Below are 18,160 nucleotides of genomic sequence, written 5' to 3'. Positions count from 1 at the left end.
TCACATTTTTAAACTGTTTCAGCGTCCCGGCGAGGGCGAGAGCCGCGACCTCACTTGGGGCGACGGTGAGGGGCCCCACCTGAGGGCGGGGCCTCACCTGAGGGCAGGGGGGCGGGGCTTCGATGGGGCGGAGCTTCGTGGGGTGGGACCGTGGCATTGGCCTCACTGATTACGTCAGGAGGCGTGGCCATTGCACCCAGAGCCATGAGGGCGGAGGGGTTTGGGGTGGGCGAAGGGGCGTGGCCATGAGGGGGCGTGGTTTCGTCCAACGGGCGGCCTCAGGGCAGGGGCGTGGCCTTTTTCTTAAGGCGTGGTCTAAGGTTGAGGGCGTGGCCTTCTTTTCGGGGGCGGTCCGTGCGGGGCGTGGCTTTGGGGCGCGGTCTCCGGTTTAGGGATGTCCCCCTGGGGGCGTGTTCTGCCGAGCGCGCGCGCGCGGCCCCGCGGTCTCGTCACTTCCCCCGCGGACGGCGCTCTCGCCGGGGTCGGTCGTGTCCAGTTCGGGCGGCGGTGGCGGGAGCAGCGGGACGGGACGATGAGCGACAGCGGGGAGCAAAACTACGGCGAGCGGGTAATACACGGAGCCCGAGCACGCTGCGCGTCCGGGCCCCCCCCTTCCCTCCCCACCCCACGCACCCCTCCATCGCCTTCGGGTGGCGCCGGTTCCCCCGTGTCCCCTTTTGGGGGTGGCGGAACCTCCGCGGGAGCGGAGAGGCGGGTGAGGCGGCGCGGTGGGGCCGATGGCGGAGGGGCCGCTCCCCGCATGAGGTGCCCGGCGCCATCTTGGGCCGGGACCGCGCGCCCGGGAGGGACAAAATGGCGGCCCCGGGCCCTCAGGGGCCCCGAGCCCTCCATCCCACCCCTGCGGAGGGGGAATGCTGTTATTATCTTCTCTCCAGAGCCGCCTTGCAATCCACTCTTGAGTTGCTCTTTAATTTAGACCGCTTTTCGCTGCCTCTCCCCTGTAACAATAACTCTGCTTCTCGGGCCTGGCGTCCAGGTGGCTCGGGGTCTCCCCTAATTTAAATTTGATAATGGAGGCAACCCCTTGGCTTTGTGAAACCTGCAGCAGATGCCTCCCAGGGCTCCAAGCTTCGGAAAGATCTCACTGTCCAAAAGAGTTTTTATTAATGTCCATATAGATGCTTTGCTAAGATTCACGTTTGTGATGCACATCGGTAGTTGCTTTTTATTTACTGGATCAGCCTTCGATGTCTTTATTTAGGGTCACTACTGTATTTTGGGGATTTTTTTAGCATAATTCAAATATTTTGTTGCAGTATCGGAGGGAATTGTGGAGGTGATAAGTTCCTAAGTTTTAAACTAGAGGGGGCAAGAAATATTAAAAAACCTAGTAATTTTGAGCAATGTATTTCTTAGAATACGGTTTTATCTAATTAATTCACTATTAGGAACTGTTATGTCTGAGTGTTTCTACTTCAAGGTAGGTAAAATTAGAAAAAATTGGTCTCCAGGGGGCTAAGAATAGGAATGAATGGTGAAAGAGAGGGATTAAGGAATATCCACGTGCTAGCACCAGTGTTTCATTTGTATCTTCATTCACGAGATCTTTTTATTGGGGGGATGTTTTTTGCTCAGGGTGAATTATTTGTGTGTTAGTTTTTTTAAAGATGCTTTAATTGTTGTAAAGGTCAGACTGGAAGCCAGTATAGTCTTAATAAAGTAATAAAGCCGGGATAACTTGCATTATATTTTCAGTCAGAAAGAGTGAAAATAAAGCTTCTATAGCAAAGTCATTTTGTGTGAAACAATCGTGTAGAATACTGGGGCAGAAATTGTTGTCTGCTGCTTTATTGTATTTTTAATATAAAAAATGTATTAAAGCATTTGTAGGCAGTCTTTGCTAGTGCCTAGAATGGATTATGTGTGAACTTTTGTGACCTTTAAATAGGTAAGTTGTTTGAAATGGACGTGTTTGTGAAGGTGAAACCATAGAGCTGCACACCTGCTATTCCAGACTGCAGCAGGGATTGGTTTTCCTTCTGCTCTTGCCTGTGTTATTTATGGGGTTTTTGCTTACTTAAGGCTTATGTTTTACTGAGTCAGTGGCTTTTGTGCTTTTCCAAGCTGGAGTCTCTGCAGACTTGAGTTAGTGTTTGGATAAATAATCTGGAATATGATAGCAACTGTCTTAAACTGTCCCAAGTGCAGGCTGCCAGCAGGAATTGAGCTCCTGTTCTCTCCTTTATTGGTGTTCCTTCAGGCAGTCAGATCTGGGAATTCAGTCAGCTGGATCTTGTTGTACTCCATTTCCAGCTGCATTGGTTTGCCGGCCTGACTTGATTGAGCCCTCATGGCAGCTTTTGGGATGAAGAAATTCCAGGTGCTTTCACCAGGAATGGGACTTGTTTAAGCAGCAGCACGAATTTACTCTGGATTATGGTGTTTTTAAAAGGGGGAGGGAAGATAAGAAGATGAAAAAATCCCCACTTGAACTCTGTTTCACAGCTTATGTTCCGTAGGGGAATGAACTGAAGAAACTATAAATTGTTAAGTACTGGAATATACTTGAGATGCTGTTGTTATGCTGCAATGCCATGCATTTCCAACTCAATTTTGTTTTCACTGAAATTGTTCTCACTGAAGCACATGGAGGAGTTGCAAGAAGATGAGTTAAAGGCCAAATTAATGAATCCTACCCTGTGAATTAGTTAATTAGGATAGTGATGGCTTGGTATGTGGTCAGAAGCTTTTCAATATGCAAGTCAGGGTGGGGGGTTTTGTTTGTTTGGGGTTTTTTATGTATAAAAGCTCAGTTTACAGATTACTTACAAGGTATTTAATACATGTATTTTCAAGGAAGAGTGATTTTTATTACAAAATTGTGTGAGAGGGAGGTCTGAGGAAGAAATCTGAGGTCAGAGATGAGCTGATCACTCAGTGCCACCATAGGGATGGACCATACCCTGTGTTCCTCCCTCACTTGATGGCACCTCTTGGGGAGCTCATTCAGTGCCCAAACCTTGAAGATAATTTGCTTTTTGCTGGTGGATTAATTTCCTTCCAGCCTGGGCACTGGAGGAGCCAGTGGCAGAGGTGGTGGGAGGAAACTGTGGCCTGATTTTTCAGAACACACTGTTCTTTCTGTGTGGAGTTTGGAAACTTGTGGAAGGGGATGGTTCTGCTCTCCCTCCAGTGAATGCCCAGCTCCTCCAGCAGTGATCTCGTGTCCCTCAGGGGAAGGGAGGCAACTTCCATAAGGGAGAGGTTGGGGAAGGTGCAGTCAGCACAGTGACACCTTGAATAAACAGGCTGCAGATCTGATAGTGTCATGTGAGGCTGCACCAAACAAGTGGAAATACATAACTTCATAGGAATATATGATTATAAAACCTTAAAACTTTTATTTCTCTGTATCTTACATTGCTGACTGAAATCTGTAACTCTGATTCCTGGGAGGAAAACCTGGATCTCAGAAGTACAAAGAACTGTGGCCATCATCTACTGCTTCTGTCCATGGAAACCTTTCCCACCTACTGCCCCCCAAATAATCCTGCTTTGGGACATTCCCTGCTCAGAGTACATGGCTGTAAGGCTCTTTGTGAATGTGCTTAGAGCTGTTAAAATCATCCCAGCACTTGCTTTGAACGGGCTCAAGGTCGGGAATGAACCATTTGGAATCCTGGCCTGGACTTTGGGGCTTCCACGTGAATTCCAGAAGTCCCTGATAAAGGGGAAGAACTGTTGATAACGACCAAGGGATCTGGGGGAGGGAGGTTAAATTCACACTTGACAAAGTTAGGGGGGAAAAATGGTTATTGTTTAGTGAATACCAGTCTGGATCTGCTGAGCAGCAGTGCTGAAATACAGGCAGGGTAAAGAAGATTGTTTGTTCCCTCTTTCCCATGTCACACCAGGAGCACACTTGGGCATTTTTCAATAGCTTAAAATTCACAGAGAGAAAGAGCAAAGAGTAGGAAAAGCAAATATAAAGAAAAACAAAAAAAGATGCAAGAAACAAGCTGTGGGAGTGACTGATGTGAACCCTCAAGGGTGTAAAATAAATTTTCAGTGTTGCAGGCCCTTGGTACTTGGAATTTTGGGTAGGATTTCCCTGAGGCTTGGGGTGGAACAGGGGCAACGTGGTAATTTTGGGGTTATTACCAGTTCTGGTGATACCCAGAGCAGGTGAGGTGCATTGAATTCCTTTAGGCTGGAATAAAGAAGTGCAATAATCCTATAAAATATGGTGGATTGAAGGATGATCTGGGAAAAAAAGTGGATTTTTAAAGACTGGGAAATAAAAAATGGAAAAGAGTTGAATGAAAATAGGCCAGCTGTTAAATTGTTTTGATTTTGGTGGATAGTTGTCTTTAAGACATTTTCTTCTTCCCGAGTTTCTGCTCAGCTCCTCAGTGTCCAGATTCCATATCAACCTTAGCATAGTACAGCAAAGACTGCCTGAAAAATGTACCAAATATATGAAGACTTGCCTGTTCTCTACTCATTTCTTCAAAGCTTTTTAACTTTTAAAAGCTCTGAAAAAGGGTTTGGTGTGTGTTTGTGGGCAAAATCCTCCCAACTGCTTCCCTCCAATCCTGCATTTCTCCTTTTCTTTCTGGTCTCCAACTGTACTTGGACACAGCTCCTTCTGTTTAGCCCAGATTATCTTTTGTGAATTGAAGTATTTTTCTTCAGGTGAAAAGTAGCCTTGGTTTGGGTTTTAATCCTTCTTCAATCTTGCTTTCCCTAACTTTGTTAAAGAGCTAAGACTTCTTACAGCAAAATTAATATATTAACTCGGAACTCATCTCTGTGGAGTGTTTTCTTTCAAGGTACTAATGGATTTAGATTAAATTAGTTAATTGTAACTTAAATTGCTCCTAAATATTCCCCCTGCCCTTTGCAGTGTTAGTACATGGGGAAACTGTAGTTTAGAACAAAACATTAAACATCTGTGTGAAGAATACAGCCTTGGCCAACTTTGTGCTATTTCTGTTGCTCTTGGGATTAATTGCAAACCTGCTTTGTCCTGTGCATCATGTTTCTTTCCTCTGTATGGAAGGGAACTGTAAAATGGTAACATTTGGTTGAAGTTGTATGGGAGTGATTGAAGCGTGTGAATTTCGGGTTAGCAAATAAATTTGTGAATGCTTGGTACAGGATTCCTGTTAAATTAGTGTTCAGGTGTAAGAGATATTAGAAAGATAAAACAGGATTTTTGAAAAAAAGCTGGTACTCAGTGTCATTGGTGAGCTTTCTCCATCAGAATTTACACTAAATTAAGGATTGTTTCTAGAAAGAAGTATAATTCTGCTGAATTTTAAGTTTTCTCTAATATCTTGAAATGAAGAACACTTTCTACTAGTGTGTTTAAGGCATATGACTAAAACCAAGTATTATACTGCTTTTAAAATAAAAATACATAAGTTAAAACTGCTAATTAGGTCATGTCACTGCCAGAGGAGATTGCCAACAAATAACAGAGCAGGTGGGGTGTTAGTCCAGAGCAGTTGGGAATGTGGGGCTCCAGTGCAGTTCTGGTCAGTGGGGAATGCAGATTTCTGTGGAAACACAAAGCCTGCACATGTAATCCCACTTGTGCAGGCAGCTGGGGGTGTGTGCTCCTAAACCTTCACACCAGGGCTTCCAAACTGCAGGAGGGGCCCAAAATTCAGATAATTGGAGTTCATGGAATGACCAATGCTGTGCTTTCTGCACATCTGTCAATGGCCGCAGCAGGACCTCACTGGAGTCACTCCTTGGTGATTTTGTCTCAGTGTGTGGCTGATAGTGCAAATTATTTTGAGTTTCCTGATGCTACAATTCCTTAGTAGGTTCTCAGTTGATCCAGTTGCACTTACTGTTAAATACAGGCATAAATAGCAAATTCAGCTACTTAGGGCTAAGTTAAACTGAGTTGACTGAACCTGTTGATAAAATTGTAGGGCTTTGGTAGATTCAATTCTTGAACTGCATTTATAGTAAAAGTCCACAACACTTTTTTTTTTCTAGTTTCAGTTTTGGCACTAGATTTTATCCTGGAGTTCTTAAATATTCTTCATCCTGTTCTTTTTCTATTAAGGTTAATGTTGAAGAAGGAAAATGCGGAAGTCGCCATTTGACAAGTTTTATAAATGAGAATTATTTGAAGCTCAGGAATAAGTGAAGCTGAAATTTGAAAAAAAAGAAAGTGAATGCATGCTAATTATCAGACCAGAAGTCCCACTTGTAGAATATTGAGCAATTTGTGTGAAGTGGGGAAGATGAAAGAAGTCAGAATTTGAAACGGAAGAATGAAGAAAAGGAATAAAAATGAAGTTAAGATAAGAAGTAATCTGGAATCTGAAAGCACTACGCTAAGTAATTACTAGTCTGTTTATGTGTCCCTGTATATTTTGCTAAACATGCATGCATTATCTGTTTAATAGCAAAAGTACATGCAGGGTAAAGAAGTGTCTACCAGGGAAAAAAAAAAAAAAAAAAACCTCCTTAAAAAAATCTAGGCAGTGCTAATGCCGACTGCCCGGACACATAGCTATGAATATTTACCATTTATTTCACTGGAGCTTGTTTACAGCCCCTAGGTGAACAAGGAATTGTGTACAAATTAGGCTTTCAATATCTGCGTGCAGGAATCCCGTTCTGCTTCCAGAAGCGGAAGTGCTCATGGGTCTGGCAAGTCGGGGAGGCACACCCCTGCAAGATCTCGCTCTAAGGAGGATTCCAGGCGCTCCAGGTCAAAATCTAGATCCAGGTCTGAATCCAGGTGAGTTTGCTTCTTTTACCTCTTCCTCCTCCTCACAAGTCAGATGATTGTCAGAGGTGGCCCAGCTTAGCCAGTTCTGTTTCCAGAGTTAGTGACTCTTCTGTGGACATGGAATACAAAGGGGCGTGCGTGGTTTCAGGATTGGGAAAGCCAAATTATATCAATTCAGATATTTCTGCTGCTTCTTGTATCCTTGCTGATACACTTTGGAAGTGCCTTTTATCTCTTGGAATACTGCCTTGTGTCTGAGCATGGAGTACTAGGAACTCTAGATCTTAGGTTTTTTGTGCATTAACAGAGCTTGGTGCATCAACAGATTTCCCATTTTAAGCCACATTCCTGTATCACATTTCTTTACTGGAAGCAGTGATGTTCCTGGAGTAGTGGAAAGAAGCAGTAGAGATAAATGTGAACTTCCCAGTTTGACATTTTAAATACATTGATTTAGCTTGAAAATTAACAGGGTAGGAAGCTTTGAATATTAGTCTGCTCTTCAAGCTCTCCAGAAAAGTTGTGGAGAGCTTGCTTATTGTATTTGTTATGTGGCAGCACAAACATCCACGTGCCTATTGCACTGTATTACCTCTCCTGCCAAACAAGCTGTGTGCAGGGTCAGAATTCCTCTTAAAAAGAGGAGATAGTTGACTGCTGACTACAGAAATTAATGTGTTGGTAATTTCTTTACTCATTTGTAGGCATTCAGGCTATAAAAAGTGGGGTTTCAGCAGTGTGGTTTTCAGGTGTGCTGTTCACAACAAACTTTTTATGTGAACAAGCAGTGAATTGCCAAAGCTTGGGGAGCAGGCTGGAGGAAGATACTGTGCTGTCAGCAGTCACCCAGGGTTGAAAACATCATCAAATAGTGTGTTAAATCTTGCAAGATCAGACAGAAAGGCTTTTGTGAGAAGGAAGGTAATTGGGAAGCTTTGACAGCAGAAGAATGAGGTTTTTTGTTTGATTCAGGCACAGTCACAAGTGTCATACCGTGCACCTGGCAGTCCCTGTTGTGTAAGAAGAAATGTGTTGAATAAAAGGAATAAATACTTGTTAGAGTAATACCATTAGTGAGTGTGGAATTGGAATGACCTGTGGGAGTGCCAGCAGTGAGAGATGCTGGGGCAGCTCAGGAAGGGCCCAGTCCCACGTCCTGCTCTGGGCTCTGACTCTGCTGTCAGGGCTTTATCCACTTGGGGTTTGAAAACCTCGGGGGAGGGAAGCTGCAGAACACCTTTGGGGAGCCTTTTAATATTAAAAAAACAAAGTCAGGACACCCTCCCAGCACCTTCTTCTGTCCTTTAATCCATATGACTCCAGGGATTCCATATTCCTTAAAATACATCCCACTTACAGAATCACCACAATACTGAGTAAAAATACAGTCACAGATGGTACACAATTCTGAGGAAGCAAATAGAAGATGTAGAATTTATGAGAGACCTGGCAAATCTTACTTTTGCAATAAACAGTGTTTAAATAATACCCTGGCAAATGGCTTTTTACTTTTTAATGACCAAACAGTAGAAGTTTATAACTGCCATGGCTTCCTGAGCATTTAACAGCTATCTTGAAGGTGCCTCTGGCTGGAAATAATGGAATTACGTGCCAGAGTTAGTGTTGATTAGTAGATTTGGACAGAATTGTGTCGAGGCACATATTTAGAAACTACATACTTTAATCTCTGTTCAGTGCTGTCACATGTTGAGGTGTGGTCATGGGCAGATCATTGAACTCTAGAAATAACTCTGTGATAACTTCTTTATTTCTTGGTAGTTTCTGTTGCAAATGTATTTTTGAGTTACAAGCTTTATAAATTAAACTTTGATTTGGGAACCAACCTGTGTCCTGGTGTTTTTATCAGTTGGGGTGTGGATATACTTGATTTTAAAATCTACTTTTATTGATGTTTGTAGTTCCTTTCTTTGGCTGATACCATTCTTGTACCTGAAATATCAGTTCTGTTTGCCTTAATTTTTTTTCCTATATCAGTGTCTGAAACGTGGCTGTGTGCATGTGTGGAGCTTCTTTTTTTTGTTATTGATATTCTTTCTCTCTTTTTTTACTGTTTTCCCAGCTTCAGGGAAGTTCTCTTTTTTTTTTTTTAATTTATTTTGTTGCCAAAATAATGTTTTCTTTATAAATGCGTAGTGAGAAGTGCTGTAATGGGACATGCTGAATTAATTTTTCCTGGACATGAATATGCATTTTAAGTTGAGCTTCTCTGGCTCTCTCCTGATGAGGTTGGAGGTGGTTTTTGAGGAGCTAGATTGAACAGTTTGGTGACACTTGGTGAGAAATCCTGGAAGAAGCTGTTAAATGCTCAGGAGTAAAAGCAGTTCAGGTTCAGAGCTTCCCTCACACCAGTGGGGTGGTGCTGCTGTGGAATTAGAGGAAGGGGACATATAAGGCACAAGAGCCTGAAAATCAGCAATTTGTGACCCAGATCCATTGACTGTTACACTGTTTATTGCACTTCTTAGCCTGGAGGGGTTTTTCTTTGGAGTGGTGTGGAGTGCAGGTTACTCAGTGCAGCCATCAGCAGACCAAGATCAGGTGTAGTATCCCTGTGTGAGTGCCCAGCTTCTCCTCTAGGGTTGCCTGTGTTGGGAGGGGGAGGCTTTGGGAGGAGGAATTAAAGAGTTTCAGACCCCCATGTCCACAGAGCTTGTGATGTAAGAAATTATTTTTGGGGAAAAAGAATCAGTGAGCAGTTGCATAAATGCACTTTAGAGTCTGAACGTGTAAATATTCATGAACAAACAGTGCCAAATAACTGCTGAAATACCAGCAGGTAAATGAGCCAGCTCAGGATTGATTTCTTCAGATTGTGTTCAGCTCTGTTTCAGGGGCATTTGCTTTTCAGTGTCACCCAAGGCAGCACTAAGAGAGTGCCCCCCTTAGTGGTGCATGCCTTGTGTTAAAGCATATTTACTGTTCCCTTTGACTGATAGGTGTGAAAGGAAAGCCCACCCACTTGTTTTTACCTAAACACTGAATATTCTAAGCCCTAACTTGTCACACCCAGGTAGCTTTGTTAAAGGAAGAGCTGACTGTGATCAAGTGCAAGTTCCTGGACTGCAGCAGGAATGCCCTGAGACTATCTGCAGTAATCTGATAGTAAAGATTTAGCACACAGTCCTCGAGAGTAGTGAGTAATGGATTATAGCTGAGGTATGTGGTACTGCAGGAATTTGGAAAACAATTACTTGAACTTTTTATGGCTGGCTGCTGGATTTTTAAAATGCTGACCACCCCAAGAAGCCCAGCACTGTACCTTTGTGTTCTTTCCCTCAGGTCTAGGTCGAGGAGGAGTTCCCGCAGACACTACACCAGGTCGCGCTCGCGGTCCCGCTCGCACAGGAGATCCAGAAGCAGGTCGTACAGTCGGGACTACCGGCGGCGGCACAGCCACAGCCATTCCCCCATGTCTACTCGCAGACGTCACATTGGGAACAGGGTACGTGTGTGAGCCATGGGTCATGGGCTCTGTGCCCTGAGAAACACCAAGGGGGTTGGTGACAGGCTGGTGCTCCTGTAGGTTTAATGTGTTACTGTCTATTAGCAGGTGACCTGTGAAAAATGTGTATTTTATCATTGGCTTTTCACAAATACCAAAATGGATATTATATGTGTTGTGTTAGAAAGTAATGCTGTATTAATCCTCTTAAGTAGTGTGGTAAATATAGTTTTAGGTTATAAGAAATGTTAAAACAGAAACTATGCTATGTAGGATAATATTTTTAAAGAAAGGACTCGCAGTGAGATAGCAGCCACAGGACACCTCAATCTTTCAGAGAAAGAGAATTTATTGCCCTCTTATGAGAAGAAACGAACTTCTTCCTGCCTCGAAGGCCCTGTTAGGATTCAGGGGAAGAAGCTGATGATGACCAGACAGAATCCTGTGTTTGAATGGAATTTGTGCATCACGTATGAGATGTATGAATATGCAACAGGCTATTGTTTTTAAGGGTTAATCCTCTGTTAACGTATGTCCTTTTTCGGGCTTGTGCTGCCCAGAAAAAGGTACCCAGATGTCCATAACTCTGTCTTTATTGTCTCATATTGTCCTAATTCAAATTGTAATTATTATTACTCTACTTCTATTACTATTTTTCTAACCATTTTATTGCTATTAAACTTTTAAAATAAAAAAAAACAAGTGATTGGCATTTTTCACATGACCCAAATCTCAGCCCCACCTTAGTTGTTATTCTTGTTGAAGCCCTGACATTCATGACTCGAGAAATACGTTACACTGCAAATAACCCAAATTTGATCTTAATATCTGTGTCCTTTCCTTTTTAGGCAAATCCTGATCCAAACTGTTGTCTTGGAGTGTTTGGGCTGAGTCTGTACACTACAGAGCGAGACCTGCGAGAGGTTTTCTCCAAGTATGGCCCCATTGCTGACGTTTCCATCGTGTACGATCAGCAGTCGCGGCGCTCCCGAGGGTTCGCCTTCGTCTACTTCGAGAACGTTGAGGATGCCAAGGAGGTAGCTTGGGGTACACAATGTGGGTGGGCCATGTTTGTTGGGCTCTGAGCTCCTGGGGGTGTGTGTGTTCTGTCACAGGGTATAGCCAGGGGAAACTCATAGCCTGGAAAATACTTGGAGTCTTGTAATCATGGAATTTGGGCTTACTAGTGCTGCAGAATGAATCGAGAATTCTGTAGTCACCCAAGTAGAGAATCCTATACTCATACCAGTCCTTGTAAAGCTACCCTTTATGGGCTAGAACAAGGCTTACATTCTGCATAAACCCCACTCCAGAGAATCTCCATTCTTTTCCACACCTTTTCCACATCTCTTCCACATTTTTTCCAGGTCATGAAGTCTTCCATTTTGGTTTGCAACTTGATATGTAGGTCCTGCTACTTGCCAGACAAAAATAAACCAAAGCACAATTGGTTTTGGTTTTTTACTTTTTATTTGTGACTCTGTTTCAAGGTTATGGTAGTTCAAAGGATGGATTTGAATACCTTAGTGATGTTCTTTTAACCTGTAAATATTTTATGTTGTGTGGTGGAGTAGTTGCATCTCCCTATATCGGCATGTTCAAAGGTTGCTCTTAGTCATGTCAGAGGCCCTGAAACAACTGCCCAGTGGTGTTCCTTTCAGGATTTTAATGCCATAAAAGTCACATTTACAGTGGTTACTGGCACTGAAGTCCAGCTGGCCTAGGGTTGTCTTACACAGTACATTCACTGCAAGATGTGACACTCAGCCCTGCTTCCAAACTGAGCTGTGTTTTAGGACATTTTAGCACTTAAAGCAGTAGTTAGAAATTGTTGTTGCTAGAGTTCATACCTACAGCTAATGCTCTTCTGTCACTCCTTAGGCAAAGGAACGTGCCAATGGAATGGAGCTGGATGGAAGAAGGATCCGGGTAGACTTTTCCATAACAAAAAGACCTCACACACCTACCCCTGGAATTTACATGGGAAGACCCACTTAGTAAGTTTTATCCATGGTTTTGTTGGTTTTTTTCCCCCCCAACCAGAACAGGATAAGATTCATTGTTTTGTAAAAACTCCTGTTTCTCCTCCGAGAGACCTGATTCTGAGTGGTTTTCCTGGTTTCTTGGGCTTCCACATTAATGCACAAGTTGTGTTTCCTTATTTGTATTTCCTTATATCAGCTGTGCTGTACACTGATAACACGAGACCTGAGCATCAGTAGTAATGCTTGTGTCAACAGGAAGACACTTTGACTATTTCTAAATTATTTTAAGTCGTTTTCCTATGTACCTTCAAATATTCATGTCCTTTGCAAGCTCAGGTTTTCAAGAGTGAATGAACAAGTGCTGATCAAGGAGCTGGGTGGCTCAGTTAGCATTAGGGCTTAGCAGTTTGCTGTGTTCACATGCTGCACTTTTGACTTCAAGTTACCAGCAGTGTCAGTTGTTTTCCCAAGTCATTCCCTGTTCATTTCCCAAGACTTTCAGCTTACTGATGGTTATGGTGATGTTGAGACTACAGGCTTCTGATTTTTTTTAGGCAGTTGATTGAATAGGAGCTTTTTCAGAGTTAGAAGTGACTTGTCTCAGAATGGAATTCCTCCTGTGGCTGTGATACCAAAAAGTTGAGGCTTACAAAGGTTGAGGAAAACAGCTGAAAGTTCAAGCATTTAAAAAGCAATTATTTAAGTAGTTCTGTTCTTACCTGCACTGGTGGGAAAACAGGAGTGCTCATAGTCTTCCAGCTGTGAGGATGGGACATAATAATAATAATACAATTTAGTTTAAATAGTGTAAATTTACCAGAGTGCAAACAAAATTAAAGTTCTGTATCTTAGTAAATGCAATTTCCTTCACTCCCTGCAGTGGCAGCTCACGGCGACGAGATTACTATGACAGAGGCTACGACAGAGGCTACGATGACCGTGACTACTACAGCAGGTCATACAGGTCAGAATATTTGCAATATTTTGCTGCTTTCTAAACTCTGCTTTCTCATCTGCCTGTGCAAGCATTAGGCAGTTCATCCTACATAACTATTCCAGAATATTTTTGCAGTCGTTGTCATTCTGGAATCTTCCTGTGAAATCTTCACCAAAATGATTGCTCAGTACAAATCCAGTTGCTTGGATTGAGAAATACTTGATGGTGTTTGACCTGTGGCCTAGCTTAGTCCAGAATGTTTTCTGAATCTGCACTAAGTTTTGAAAAACAAAGTGTGTTCTTTGCATTTTCATTTTAGAATCTTAAGTTGGTTCATCTGTTAGCACTGAAATGGTGCAGATTAATATTTGAGTTGGCATTATAGTGTCAACTTAGATTTTGAGCACAGTGTAGTAGATAAAAAGTGGGAAATTTCTGTGCTCCCCAGTATTTCCTGCTGATAATTATGGCACCTCAAATTGCCTAAAATAAGGAATTGTGAATTGAACATCTGCATTAAAAGGCTTTTTTAACACCCCTTGTCAGGTTGAATGTGTGTGTAATCATGACTGGTTTTGGTGACAGCATTTTCCAGCAAAATCCTTGTCCCCTGCAAAATCCTCACAATTTCTGGGACGTTGTTAAGTTGAACACAAAAAGAATAGTTGTTTTTTTTCTGTCTGCACTACCAAACATTCCTGCAATTGCAGAATTCTGTGTTAAAGTTACGATGTGGGCCCAAGTCTTAAGCGGAGCCTTTTCCTTCTGCTAGGGTTTGTGGGTGTTAGCAGAAGCTGTAATTGGGTCAGGAGAAAGCCAGTGGGAGTGACCTGCTCTAGTGGGAGGTGTCCCTGCCTGTGGCAGGGGTGTGCCCCTGCATGGTGTTTAGAGTCCCTTCCAACCCAAACCATTCTGTGTTTCTGTGAATAAATATGGAGCCAGTATGACTTGTGTGTGGCTACTTGAAAAATGTTATGGTGCTACTTTCCCCTCCTACAGTCATGGGTTGGTTGAGGAAGAGAGAAGTGTTGCTATGTTGTCAGGGCTTCCCTGAGGAAGAAAAAGTTGGAATTGTTCAAGATGCAGTGGAGCATTGCATACCCCACCCTAAAAATTCCATTGGTAACAATTCATTTGCATTCCCTGCCCTCTGTGAAAATAATGCCCTAAGGGAAATGCAGTGTCAGATGGGAATTGTCCTGTTAAAACTTCAGTTTCTTCTTGTTGCAGTGGGAGGCTTACTTTTGCCTGAAAAGCTGTCTGTAAATAAGGGAATATAAATAAACTTTTAAAAAAGCAATTCCCCTAAAACAACTGGGGAAGACTTTAAACTTGATTTAGTCTCCTGGTAAAGCTTTGTTGATCTGAATCTGAGGAGGTTCCAGTCCAGCCACTCAGTGTTAATGCTATAAGGTGTTTTTTGTTCTCCATAAGAAGTTGCATCACAGTTCTCGTTTAAATGTGACTCTAAAGTGTTAAAATGTAAGGATAGGAGGGTTTTCCCTGCCTCCACCTTGGAATCAATGTTTTCTTCAATGTTTTCTTCAGGATAGTGAGTTGATCTATACTTGAAAATAATAAGTAAAAGGGTTTTCCTTGGGTAGGTATGTGTTTAAAAATCAATGTTAAATGAAGTAATTCAGCATCACCCAGTGTAGGAAGTAATGTTGTCTTATCTTCACATGATTTTCTTACTCGATGTGGGGGGTTTGTGCAGTGAACTTTTTATTTTTGAAATTCCTAAAAGTCGTTCTGCTTTTGTTTTCACAGAGGAGGAGGTGGCGGTGGCGGAGGAGGCTGGAGAGCTGTTCAGGACAGGGATCAGTTTTACAGGTGTGTGCTGGATTAGTGGAACTGGACAATGAACCACAAAACTTGGGAGAGCCTGGGTTGGAGGGATTTGGGGGTACCTGGCTGTAGCACTGACTGTAAATCAAGGACATCTTCACCTTGGACAAGTAATTCAGATTAAAAGTGAAGGTGGATTTGGCTTACCCTGCTTGTGTGGGATGCTTCTGGCTTCAAACTAAATTCACATGAAAGCAGATTGTGAGTGCAAGAGCTTGTATTTGTTGTGTTAGTCAAAAATAATACTGATAACAAAAAAAAAGAATTCAGATCTTTGCTTTGTTACCCAGTAGAAACGTTGGTCAGGTCTCCCATGCTTGTTAGCATTCCTGAGACCAGGATGGGGTTAGAGCTACCCACATAAAGCTGCTGCCACTCAGCTGTGCAGGTGTTAACAAAGGGATTGTGTGTGTCACCCCTGTCACAGGAGGAGGTCACCGTCACCATACTACAGCCGAGGGGGCTACAGATCCCGGTCCAGATCCCGGTCCTACTCACCTCGTAAGTAGCCATGGACTCATGGAGTGCTTTGGGTTGGGAGAGACCTTAAAGCTCATCCCATTCCACCCCCTGCCATGGGCAGGGACACCTTCCATAGGCCAAGTTGCTCCAAGCCCCTCCAACCTTACCATACCTGGGCCTAGCCCAGTCACAGAGTTCATGTCTCAAAAGTAAATTTGCCATTCCTTGAACTTCTTTTGAGCTTCTGTGTCCACTAAGATTGACTCTGATGTGGATATTTTCTTGAGCCACAGTTCCTTTATTGCTTCATTCAGAAACCTTGAGGGCAGAGTAAATACTTAGGAAAAACCAAGTGAGATAGCAGCCCTTGTTTTGAGTGTAAGATCCTGTTTCTTCCTCCAGAACTCTCTTAAAACAGGAGTTTTGGGGTTTGGTTACCTCTAGGCCATCAGCTCAGATCTGATGCAGGTTTGAGGAGAAGGCAGTGGATTTAGCCAGAAATCATTCAATCCATGAAGTCTGACTGTTGGGTTTTTGTCTTTCAGGTCGCTATTAAAGCATGACACATAGAGGAATTTCTAGCTACAGCCTTTGAGTTGAAATTGCGAGTTTGTGGACAATATTTTTTTATTGTCTCTTCTGTTAAACCAAGTGACAGTGCCTAGTGAATTAGGTGACTTTTACACCTTTTATGAAGACAACTTCTGTGGTGTTCAATGCTGTTTCATTCTGCATATTTGTGTAGTTTGGTGCTTTGTTTCCAGTTGTGTTTTGAAAGGAGTATGTTTTGCATGTATTTTTTTAGTCTCCATTTTGACTCCTGAAAGGTTTCTATTGTAAAGACAAAAACTGTTCAGTAAGTTTTTTCTACTGATTCCAAGTTATTCCCAAGATCCAAACCTGTGTAAAATGCTTTCTGAAAGTGAGAAAATAAAATAAAAAGACGTTTGTTTTTTTTCTTCCCCCTCTTATTTTTGCCAAGAAAACAAAAGCATGGAGGTAATCCCAGGGCAAGTGCCATCCACTCCTTCCAGGAAGAACCAGTCTCTTCTGGTGTCCCACGGGTAAATTGCACCTGAGGTGCTTCTCAAGTCCATTTCTTCCCTGTGAAATGAGCACTGAATCCCTTATTTGGGTGTTTAGCTGTTGCCACTTGTATTTAAAAGCTTTTAGACCAACACTTCATGTGTATCTGTCATACCACGTAGTGAATTTGTGCACTTGGATCTGTGAGCCAGTTATTTTTTTAATCTTGTGTTGGAGGAGCTTTCCATGTTGGTTTGTGGTGAGAATGTGGGGTTTTGTGGAAATAATGGAAATTTCTAGACTCAAAACTGATTATTTCTATGGATGTAGGGAACAAAGTTTAAGAAGGATGGTGTGCCATCATGCAAAGAAAGAGACTGAGGGAACAGGCCCCACCTACTTCAGCTGCCTGGAGAGGAGGTGGCCAGCAGCAGCACACCAGGGGTCTTAGGGATTTACAAATTATCCAGCTATTCGTTAAAACTTCACTGTTTTTACTCTCCAGAGTGGACAACAGGACCATGGCAGTAATTATCTTAAATTGTCTGAGCTGCTTCTGGTGACACATTCTGGAGTTGGCTGCTCCTGGTGACACATTTTTTGCAATGTGTCACATGGCCCCTGTGCTGAGCGTGTCCCAAATCCCTGTGCCAGGTCCATGCTTGGTGTGAGCACTGCAAGGCCATGGTGCATCATGGAATCATTTTGTTTGGAAAAGCCCTCTCAGATGGACTCCAACCACTCCCCAGCACTGCCAAGGCCACCATGTACCCATGTCCCCAAAAGCCATATCCACAGGGTTTTTAAATCCCTGCAGCAATGGAGACTCCACCACCTCCACCTCCCTCAGCAGCTCCTTCCAGTGCCTGAGCACCCTTTCAATGAAGAAATCCCTTCTGATCTCCAGCTTGAGCTTCCCCTGGCACAACTTGAGGCTGTTTCCCCTTATCCTGTCCCTGTTCCCTGGAGCAGAGCCTGACCACCCCCAGCTGTCCCCTCCTGTCAGGAGTTGTGCAGAGCCACAGGCTTCCCCCTGAGCCTCCTTTTCTCCAGGCTGAGCCCTTTCCCAGCTCCCTCAGCCTCTCCTGGTGCTCCAGCCCCTTCCCCAGCTCTGTTCCATTCCCTGGCCATGCTCCAGCCCCTCAATGTCATTGTGAGGACCAGAGGTGCTGATAAGGCTCAGATCCAGATGAAAATTCCACCAAGGGTTCCAGAGGAAATGGGTGTTTTCTGTGAGCAGCAGCTTGCTGAGCTGCACCCCATAATCCACATTGAAGCTGTTCTGGGGTTTGGAGAATAGCTGCTCTAGCTGCCATGGGGAGGAGAGCCTGTTGTCCAGCACTTCCTGCTGCTGAATCATTCCAAGGGCTCTGAGTCCAGGAGCAGCCCAGGCTCTGATGCTCCCAGGCTGTAGTGTTGCCCTGTGGCACGGCTGGCAGGCAGCTGTGGGATGTGTGTGCTGGAACCCACAGCAGGCTGGCCTGGTGCTCTGCCAGCAGTGAGGCAGGAATGATCCATGGGAGGAGGAGCCTACCCTGAGCCCCAGCATGGATCCCACCAGGGCAGTGAGGAATCTCTGCTGGAGCAGCATCTGCTGGCTGGATGTGACAGGCTGTGCCCTTTCCAGACCTGCTTTCCTGTCAGCAGAGGACAGATAAAAACCTTGGAAGCACGTGGAGGGGAAAAAGGAAACCAGGAGCTGTTTGTGCCGCTGTCCTCTC

General features: G+C 43.7%; 1 protein-coding gene across 3 annotated transcripts; it reads left to right on the top strand.

The window, feature by feature from the left end:
* The first annotated feature begins 399 nt into the window (after positions 1–399).
* TRA2B (transformer 2 beta homolog) lies at positions 400–16,372 on the top strand. 3 transcript variants are annotated; one of them, XM_071437320.1, is made up of 9 exons: positions 405–568; positions 6,594–6,727; positions 10,019–10,181; positions 11,030–11,218; positions 12,063–12,178; positions 13,047–13,130; positions 14,874–14,936; positions 15,379–15,452; positions 15,959–16,372. In XM_071437320.1, exons 1-9 carry the CDS (start codon positions 533–535, stop codon positions 15,967–15,969), a joined length of 870 nt encoding a protein of 289 aa, XP_071293421.1. In that variant the 5' UTR covers positions 405–532; the 3' UTR covers positions 15,970–16,372. The 3 variants fall into 3 exon arrangements, with proteins under 3 accessions (XP_071293420.1, XP_071293422.1, XP_071293421.1); XM_071437319.1 differs by lacking the exon at positions 15,959–16,372 and having other exon boundaries at positions 400–568; positions 6,573–6,727; positions 15,379–15,460; XM_071437321.1 differs by lacking the exon at positions 15,959–16,372 and having other exon boundaries at positions 401–568; positions 15,379–15,460.
* The last annotated feature ends 1,788 nt before the right edge of the window (positions 16,373–18,160 follow it).

Source organism: Agelaius tricolor, unplaced genomic scaffold, assembly GCF_023055355.1.
Source record: "Agelaius tricolor isolate 1412-34295 unplaced genomic scaffold, bAgeTri1.0.p SCAF_12, whole genome shotgun sequence".
In the NCBI taxonomy this organism is placed as follows: Eukaryota; Metazoa; Chordata; class Aves; order Passeriformes; family Icteridae; genus Agelaius; species Agelaius tricolor.
Note: the sequence above shows the minus strand (reverse complement) of the source record. Positions and strands in the feature narration are given on the sequence as shown.